At 54.4% G+C, this 9,546-nt stretch overlaps 1 protein-coding gene across 1 annotated transcript; it reads right to left on the bottom strand.

Annotated features, from left to right (window-relative positions):
- Positions 1–2,612: 2,612 nt before the first annotated feature.
- APOA4 (apolipoprotein A4) lies at positions 2,613–5,265 on the bottom strand. Its single transcript, XM_082478326.1, has 3 exons — positions 5,032–5,265; positions 4,539–4,665; positions 2,613–3,736 (listed from the first exon to the last, which is right to left on the bottom strand). Exons 1-3 carry the CDS (start codon positions 5,078–5,080, stop codon positions 2,770–2,772), a joined length of 1,143 nt encoding a protein of 380 aa, XP_082334452.1. The 5' UTR covers positions 5,081–5,265; the 3' UTR covers positions 2,613–2,769.
- Positions 5,266–9,546: the final 4,281 nt, after the last annotated feature.

Below are 9,546 nucleotides of genomic sequence, written 5' to 3'. Positions count from 1 at the left end.
ACGAGTGGGGTGCCTGACCTCAAGAGTCTCTTAGTGTAGAGTTAGGATATTTATTAGAGATGCTGTCAAAGGAACTGGACTGAGAGACAAGACAGATCCCTCCAATTCTAACGTCCTGTGATCTTGTTCTTCTAGGTCTTAGTTCTTTACTCACCGTACCACTAAGCCACCATCTCAGAACCAGCAACTCACACCCTCGTTCTTCTGCCACGGGCAATTCTGAGGTCTCCATTATTAGCTGCTTGTCATCACACAGCGACGTAACATGGTCCCATTCTTGGTGCTCTCAGATACAGAAGTCCCTGGATAACCCCACACTTGTTGTTTCTCTCCCCAGGGTGCACCACTGCCTGTGCTCCTCTTCCTGGGAGCACAAGGAGTCCTATGATAATGCCAAGAGAACACTGTGTCCCCATGCGGGAGCTGCTTTTGATCCAGCTGGGCAATCCCTCAACAGCAGCAATGCCCTGTGGGTTCAAGAGGAGAGCGGGCCCCGCCCCCCTCTACCCTGCTGTGCTCTTCTCTCCCTAATCAGGGCCATGCCAACCACCAGAGACTTCAGGGGCCGTGACCCCTCGGACATTCTCGGATGACTTTTTACCTTCAAGCTTTGTGGAAGGGTGCAGGGGTATGGCTAATGTCTTAGCCTGGCCCACACCGGTGCTGGTCGACCCTCGGTTTGGTGCACTCACCCATGTGCACGGAAGAGTCTGTTATCTCCAGTTCACCCGAGGAGCCAGAGGTAGCTGGGGGAGCTTCAGGCCTGAAACTGTGCGGGCTCTGGGAGGACCATGGGGAGATACTGATGTGGGCTGCACCGGAGTCCAGAAAACGCCCTCCCCTGCCACTCGCAAGGGATTCAGTGCTCAGTTCTCCTGTGTGTAAGTGCTTCAGTCTTGCCAGGTGGTAAAAACCGGGTCCTGGAGAAACTCTGGTGAATATTTATTTATTTGTTTGTTTGTTTCTAGTTTTTAAAGTAATACTATTAGGATGGCTATTTTTAAACACAACAACAGAAAATAACAAGTGTCGGAGAAGACGAGAGAAAACAAACCCTTGTGCACTGCTGGTGGGGATGTAAAATTCTGTAGCTGCTGTAAACCACAATATGGAGGTTCCTCAAAAAATTAAACAGAATTACCGTGTGATCCAGCAATTCCACTTCTGAGTATATTCACAGAAAAATTGAAAGTAGGGACTTGAAGAGGTATTTCTACACCCATATGCATAGCTGCATTCTTCACAACAGCCAACAGGTGGAAGCAACACAAGTGTGCACAGACAGATGAATGGATAAACAGAATGTGATCTATACATGCAATGGAATAGTATTCGGTCGTCAAAAGGAATGAAATTCTGACATATGCTACAACAGGAGTGAATCCTGAAAACATTATGCTAAGTGGAAGAAGCCAGACACAAAAGTAAAACTATTGTATGATTCCACTTACATGAACTATCTAGAATAGGCAAACCCTAAGAGACAGAAAGCAGACAAGCAATTACCAAGAGGTGGAATGGGGGAGTGGTAATGGCGAATTACTTAATGGATACAGAGTTTCTGTTTGGTGATGAAGAAATTTTGGAGATAGTGGTGATGGTTGTACAACATTGTGAATGTAATTAATGCCACTAAACTGTACAGTTAAAATGGTTAAAATGGCAAATTTTATGTTATATATATTTTACCACAATAAAAAACTAATACTGAAACATTATCTTAAAGTCCCAACACTACATAAATCTATAAAGTAGAAAGAAAAATCCCATTCTCCGGAGAGGAGACCTGATGAATTTACCATCTAGGTTTAGAGATTTCTTTCTTCTGTGTAGTGGGCATCCTTGTGTAGTGGGCATCCCCTCTTCTCTATGGTCTCTAGGCCGCATTCCTCAACTCTGGAGACCATGGGTTTAGCAGTCAAGAAATTTCTGAAATAAGCATGAATCTATATAATGGAAGTGTGATGGGGTGGGGTAGAATAAATCAAAATTCACATAAATAAGTCAGGTTAAAGGCACAAAAGAGCTTATGCCAGGAGGGACAGTCTCCCCCACTGTGCCGTGAGCTCTCCAAAGCCAAAGACCACGTCCTGACTACCTCGGTGGCCCTCTCAGAGTGAAGCACATTGTCAGACCGATGCTCCACAAAAGCTATTTTGCTCATTGTCTGGTGCCTATGATTCCACATACAAGAAATATCTAGAGTAGGCAAACTCACTGAGACAGAAAGTAGTGGTTGCCGGGGACCGGGGGAAAGTTACTGTTTAATGGGTATGGAGTTTCAGCTGGGAAGATGAAACAGTTCTGGAGATGGATGGTAGTGATGGTTGCACAACGAGGTGAATGTACTTAATTGAAGACATTTGTTGGCTAAGTGAATATAAATGGGTTGCATATTTCATTTGTGGATAACACGTGAGATCTTTATCCACCTCCCCCTTAGAGCTATCCCCACACCTCTCCCAGCACGCCCTGCCCTCCCCCCTCCTCCCGTCACACCTCCCAGCCCTCCGTGCCCCTCTAAGCATCCCCTGGCAGCCCCTGCCAAGCATTGCAAAGTTCTCATCTCAGGCCCTGCAACACCAAGAATTCACATTGTAACCAGACTGGGCTAGCTTCTCAGCAGCTTTATTGAGTAGCGAGAGGCAGTGTCACTTTGCACTGGACAGGTATCCACGGGTTTATACAAGAAATGCTTTGGGACAGACAGACAGACAGGGGGCAGGGCAGGGCAGGTGTCAGTGGTGGGGCAGGAGCACCGGGGGCAGCTCAGCCCGCCAAAGGGGCCAGCATCTGCTCCTGGGCGGTGAGGGCGTGGGCCTGGCTCTCTTCCTCCTTGAGGGTGTTGAAGAAGGTGTTGACTTTGTCCCTCAGGTCCTTCTCCAGGAAGCTCAGGTGGTCTTCCACGTCCCCCGCCAGGGGGCCCAGCTTCTGCCTGAGCTCCTCCACTTGCTGCACCATAGCTTTGTTGAAGGTCTCGCCGTAGGGCCCCACGGTGTGGCGGAACTTCTCCACCTGCTGGTCCAGGTGGCTGCTCAGCTCGGCCAGCGACCTCTGCAGCTCCGCGGCGTTGCCCTTCAGGTTGCCGCGCACGCTCTCGGTCAGGGGCGCCAGCTTCTGCCGCAGCTCCTCCGCGCGGGCCGAGATCTTGGCCTTCAGCTCCTCGGCGTGCTTCTTCATCTGGAAGGCCAGGCCCTCGAGCTGGTGGCTGAGCTTCCCCTGGACGTCCTGCGCGTAGGGGGCCAGGCTGCGGCGCAGCTCCTCCACGTTCTGGTCGATCTTGGCCTTGAGCTCGTCGGCGTAGGGCGTGAGGCGCGCCTTGAGCTCCTCCACGTTCTGGTCGATCTTGGCCTTGAGCTCGTCGGCGTAGGGCGCCAGCGAGGCCTGCAGGTTGTCCATGTTCTGCTTTAGCACCGCCTCCATGCGCTCGGTGTAGGGCGTCAGCTGGCGCTGCAGCTGCTGGGCCTGGGCGTTGACCTGGGTGCGCAGCTCCTCCGCGTAGGGCCCCAGGCGCTGCTGCAAATGGCGCATGTTGTCGCCAATCTTCTGGCTCACCTCGCTGGCGTGGGGCAGCAGCCGGGCCCGCAGCTCCTCCAGCTCATTCCGAATCTCCTCCTTCAGCTTCTCTGAGTCCTTGGTCAGGCGTTCGTGCAGCTCCGTGGCAAAGGGCACCAGCTTCTTCTGCAGGTCATCCGTGTAGGTGTTCACTTCCCCAAGTTTGTCTTGGAAGAGGGTGCTGGGGCGGAAGGACACAAGGGGGCCACCGTTATGCTTGGCATTCCATGCCAGGACCCTGACTCCTTACATAGCACTCACCTTACACACACCTGCCTAGGACAGGTGAGTGTGCAGGGTACTGAGTTCACCCATCTTTCCCCTGTGGCCTTCCCTAAGGTGGATCATGATTTGAGCAAATGGATGTAATAGACTAAGGTATTAACATTGAACTTGTATCTCTGAGTCTCCCCCTGAGCTTGAGTCACAGTATCTACCTATCATGTGACCTGGAGCAGCTTGCTTTCCTCTGCTTACCTGTAAAGTAAAAAGTGTGGACTCCGAGGTCCTCCCCAGCCCAGGTGTGCTGTGACAGAGATCACATTCTCTAGTAGAATGTTATGTTCTGGACCTCTTCCAGCATCTTCTAGCTACACCGGGTGCTGGCTTCCATGCCATGTGCCCACCCTCAGAAGCTTGCCAAATATCCCCACCTCCCTTCCCATGATTTCACAGAGGCTTGTCCTTCTGGAATGTATTAGAAGCCAGCTCACACGACATTTCTTTCCCTTCCTTTCTTCTGCGAGCCTCAATACTAAGATGTGGTCATTCGTCATGCTCTAGAAAGTTAAAGCAGGGATTATTCAGCCCAACTTTTCTGTTTGTATATGTGGATCCCAGGTCTGGAGACCTTGGGTCACCAGTGAGTTGGTGGCAGGGCAGTGGGTATCCTAAGCTCAGGTCTCCTGCCTCCGATTTCAGCCCTTGCCCACTCATTGCATGGCCTTTAAGAAGCTCCGCCTTGCAAGCTCTGCCCCTCTTACTTGAGCTGCTGGGTGAGCTCAGACTTCTGGAGATGTTCCACAGCCTTCTTGGCATTGTTGCTCAGCTGGCTGAAGTAGTCCCAAATCACAGTGGCCACCTGGTCGGCACTGACCTCCTCCTGGGCACCTGGGTGGAAAACAGAGCAATTCATGAGGACCTGTCTCCTTCCCTGCCCCTCTGCACCAGCCTTGAGCTGCAGGCCGGATGATGGGGGGAGCCCAGCCACTGATTTCCTTCTCTGCGCTTGGCTAGTTGGAAGCCATGGGGGTATGTAAAATGGGTATAGCACCAATGCCAGGGGGCCCACCGCTGTGAATGGACCAGCTCTCCTGTGAGCCAGGTGGCAACCGGGCAGCCGCCTGCATCCAGCTGTGGGCTGACAGGCACTCGGAACTGTCCTCTTACCTTGGCCCCAGACTCTCCACCCTTCCCTGCCTGATGCAACAGATGGGTCCTGCCTGAAAGTCCCATCCAAAGGCAGCTTCTACTCACCGGTGACAGCCACCAGGGCCAGGCTCAGGACCACAGCCTTCAGGAACATCCTGGGCTCCTTGCTGGGCTGGAAAAGTCTCTTACTGCACTGGATCCTTCCTGGATTCAGAGGGGGCCAAAGGAGAGGTTCTCAGGCAGCTCACCTATGCTGCTGCTCGAACTGATTGAAGCTCAGAGCCAGCCAGACATTTAAATCCCCACCGGGCTGTCCTCCCCGCCTTCTTCCCCATTGTGACTCCACGCTGGAAGGTGACACATTCCCAGGAGGCCTCTTGGACTTTTGTGACCCTAAGGCAACGTGGAAGGTGACGGCAGACTGGGGCTCAGGCAGCAGTCAGAAGCAGCTGCTCTGTGCACGTGCCCCACCCAGCATTGAAGGGAGGATGGGTGGGGGGCCATGAGCTGGGGGAGAAACAAGGCCTAGGGAACACCTGAGCCTGGGACTGATGCCCCAGAGGCCCTGTGGCAGCTCTGAGTCTGTGCCAGGCTTGGTGGGGGTGAGGGGGAGGCAAAGTTCACAGCTCCTCTGCTCCAGTGAGGAGTGGCCCCCCACTCCTACATCCCCCCAACCTGGACTCCATCTCAGAGCACCAGACTCTGGACTGGGACATCTAGGGCCACAGGTGCGGGCAGCGAGCTGAGATCCAGGGCTCTGGTCAAGGTGCACCCAGGAGCAGGGGACCCCTACAAGCCTTTGGGAAGGTGGGTGGAGTTGGGGGGTGTCCCGTGTTGAAGGTGTTAACTGTAAGTGTGCTTCATGTCCCCTCACTGCCAAGTGTGTCACCTTGGTCTAGTGATTCAACTTGGCCTAGCCCTGAGCCTCAGTTTCTCCTTTGAAAAATGGGGTTGTTGGGTATAGTAAATGAGATATTGCTGGTGAAGTGAGTAGTATAGTGCCTGACAGAGTAAGCACTAAAAATTAGTTGTTATTGTTGTTAATAATAATATTACTATTTTCCTGATTTGGATCAAAGCAGGGAATACAGTAGAGTGCTCACTGCTCCAGTGAGAGTGGCAGAGTTAGACCCAACCCTCCGGGGGTCACCAGGCAGGCGTGATGCAGGGTGAGGGGCAGGCTGGCCCGAGGCCTGATTCCTGCCCACCTCTCCAGCCACACTCCCTGGGTGGGAGCAGTCAGCTTGTGATGAATCACAGGACCTGAGGCTCTCAGGGGGCCTCTCACCAGGGGATGATGGGGATGGTGGAGGTGTCCAGGAGATCTTCTACTTGGGCTTCCAACGTTCTCTCCAAATGAGGTCACACACGGGAAGCTATCCACCAAGAAGGCGACACAGCCTGATCAGCTTGGGCCCCTCTGCTGGACCACACACATCACCGTGAGAGACTATGAGATGAGATGCATCGTATCGCACTGTTGGCTGCCCTCTGTGAGTGCAGTGCCTGGCACGTAGATGGGCTTCCAGTGGTCTGCCATTGGAATAGACCACAGTTGTGCTAACCCTGACTTCCATGTCTCCATTTTTTCGTATACCAGAAGTGGCTTGCTGTATCATGGAATGGAAGACAGCTGGAAGGCTTTCTGATGCTTGCACACCTTCTGCAGAGTCCCCATTACCCAGCAGTGTCCCACACCACCCATGGTCACTTCCAGTGTCAGGGAGCTACTCCTTCCTGGAGCAGCCCATGCCGTCACGCAGTAGCTATTAAGGGTTCCGGTGCTGGAGTCGGACGCCCTGGGTTTGCGTGTGGGCTCCCCACGTACTGACTGTGTGATCTTGGGTGAGTCACTTAACCTCTCTGAGCCCCGTCTGCCTCAGCAGGGCATAGACTAGTACCCGCCTCCTGGGGAGTCAGGGAGATCATCTGAGTAATGCCGGGAATGGTGCCTGGAGCAGAGTGAGTGCTCATCAAGCACGAGCCATGCTTTACCCCTGAAAGCTTTACCTCCCTGCAACACGCCCGAATCAGGCACAGTCCAGCCTGGGCTGGGTGTAAAGGTCAGTGCCCCATCCCTTCCCCCCTCCAGGCCAGAGGTGAGGAGGGCAATGAGTCACCAAGGACACTCCGTTGAGCGTGGCCTCCCGGACTTACAGTCTGAGCAGCGGGCCTCTGGCTGGCAGCGCTGAATCAGCACTGCCCGGTCCAGCCTTGTGGCAGGGGCATGGGTCACAGAGGCTCATGTGCCAAGCCTCACTCGGACACAAGTGGAAGCAGAGTCAATCCAACCCCAGGGGACCATTTTTGGCCCCAGCTGGTCAGGCCTTCTCCCCCTCGTCCTCCTCCTCCTCTCCTCCCACCACCAGTTGTGGTCTGGGGGCCAAGCTTAGAGGAGTCTCCTCATTCCAGGGGAGCCATGGTCGGGGGGAGGGAGAGAAGAAGGCGGGGAGAGGTGGCTTAGTCTGGGCCACCGCTAAGACCCTTACTGAGATAGCCCTACTGAGACCCAGCTGGAGCTGCTGGGAGGGATACAGGCACACAAAGGCGCCAAGCCCTGTGAAAGAGTTAAGGTCCCAGGCGCCACGGCATGTCGCCACCCAGCTGCGTGGGCCCACACACCCAGGTTCTCTGCCCAGCTCGGCACCTCACCGCCGGGTCTCTCTGCCCGCGTCTTCTGACCTCCCTGGGATCAGTGGTCCATTGCCGTGCAGGAGAGAGAGCACGACCTCCTCCAGACCCTCCACACGCATGGAAAGAGAGTTGGAGGAAACATGGGCCAAGGGCTCCAGCCAGCCCATTCTAGCATGACCCAGCCCAGCCTGGAACCTGGACTCCCACTGTGGCCCTCACCTCTGGGGCCGAGGAACAGGCCAGAACAGAAGCGGGAAGTGGATACAGTTGCCCTCTACCTTCCCCAATGTCCAAATCCTTCAGTGACCTCCTACTCACCTTCCTTTCCTCCCCACCCCATCACCAAAATCTGTACTCAGGAAGAGATCTGAAACGGGTTGACTCTGATGAATGAGTGAAACAAATCTCCAAGGGTCTCATCTCTCCAAGTGGTTTGGTACCAGCGTGGCTATTTGAAGACCTGGATTCTGGTTCCCAGCTCTGCCGCTGATGGGCTATGGGTACTTGGGTATGCCTCTGGCCCTGCCTTAGGTTTCTTACCTGTAAAATGGGGTTAATAATGTCTACTTCACAGGAATCTATTTGTATTTTAGCAGATAACAAGGTCTAAGTCAAAGGAATGAATCTGTATGGAGAAACTTCAAGTCTCAGCCACAGATAAAGAGTTCTGAGGGTAGGGCCAGGTCACTTTCTCAGGCCTGTGATTTCACACTGTGGGTTTAGTCGCTTCCTCCTGAGAAGACGGCCGCCTGTCAAAAGCTCTACTTCTACATTGGAGGCTCCTCCCGCCTTCAGACTATGCTGTCTAGGGAAGGACAAGGTGTTTGGGAGAAAGGGAGAGAGATTTATGAAGCCCCCTCCATGGACCAGCTGCTTTGTACATATCTCATTTACATTTCACCGCGATTCTGGCATATCGGTATTCTAGCCCCATTTTACAGAGGAGAACATCGAGGCACTGAGATGTTAGATATCTGGCCCTGGGTCATATGAGTAAGTGCCAAAGTCATCATTTAAACCTAGAATTTCTTGGCTCTGACGTCTTCACATCCAGAAGACAAAGGCCCCTGATCCTGCCATCCAGGCTACAGCTCCCAGTGTGGGCCCAAGGGACACCTCACCCCGAGAAGGGCCCAGGCCTCTCCTGGACAGCTGACTGCCCCTGTAGAGCTCGTCTGGCCCCTCGCCCCACCAGACCAGCCTCACCACAACCTTGGTTCCTTTCAGTTGCCTAGCCAGCCAGGGGACTATGAGGGCCGTTATTTCCAAGCTGAGGAAGCTGAAGCCTGAGGTGAGAGTACTCAGCGCTGGGGGTCAATCCCAGCTGCTGCAGTTTGGGGAGGCCCCAACCATGAGCCTGGATCCTGTCCCAGAGAATGTTATCAGTGGGTCCAGAGGGCAAGGTGAGGAGGAGGGGATAGTAGGATAAAGGCCTGGGACTCAGAGCGGCCTTTGACCTTCTCCCACCACCCCCTGCTCTGGGATCAGCTCAAGGAGGCTTCTGGGTAAGCAGCACCAGGGACTGAAGCCCAGAGACGGAGGCGCTGGGGAGGTGGCTGTGTGCCCTCACCTGTGTCCCCCCTCCCCGCACAAGCCTCTGCCCGTAGGCCTTCTGTGACTTCACTCTAGACACCCCATCCCGACCCGCTGAGTTGTTCCCAAGTCCGAGACAGCCCATCCCCCTCTCACATCACCCACACCCCTTGCAGGCTGTTGTCAGGGCTTGGGGCTGGGGAGTGGAGGGGTGGGAAGGACCTGGAGCCCAAGTGTGAAGGGCTGAGGTTTGTCCTCTAATCCCTTCTCCCATTTCGCCAGCCTCTCCCTGAGGAGCCAGGCTGCTCAGGAGGAATGGGGTCTCCCCAGGCCCACGCCACCCCCGGGTCCTGAGCCCATCTGGGCTGCAGGGGTGGCAGAGAGCAGCATGGGCACCCGTAGCTTTCTAGAGATTTCCCAACTCCCAGCAGGCCTGACTGCCTCTGGCTACCC

The sequence above is a fragment of the Balaenoptera physalus genome, assembly GCF_965194825.1.
Source record: "Balaenoptera physalus genome assembly, chromosome: 10".
Lineage (NCBI taxonomy): Eukaryota > Metazoa > Chordata > Mammalia > Artiodactyla > Balaenopteridae > Balaenoptera > Balaenoptera physalus.
This window is presented reverse-complemented; position numbering and strand designations above follow the sequence as displayed.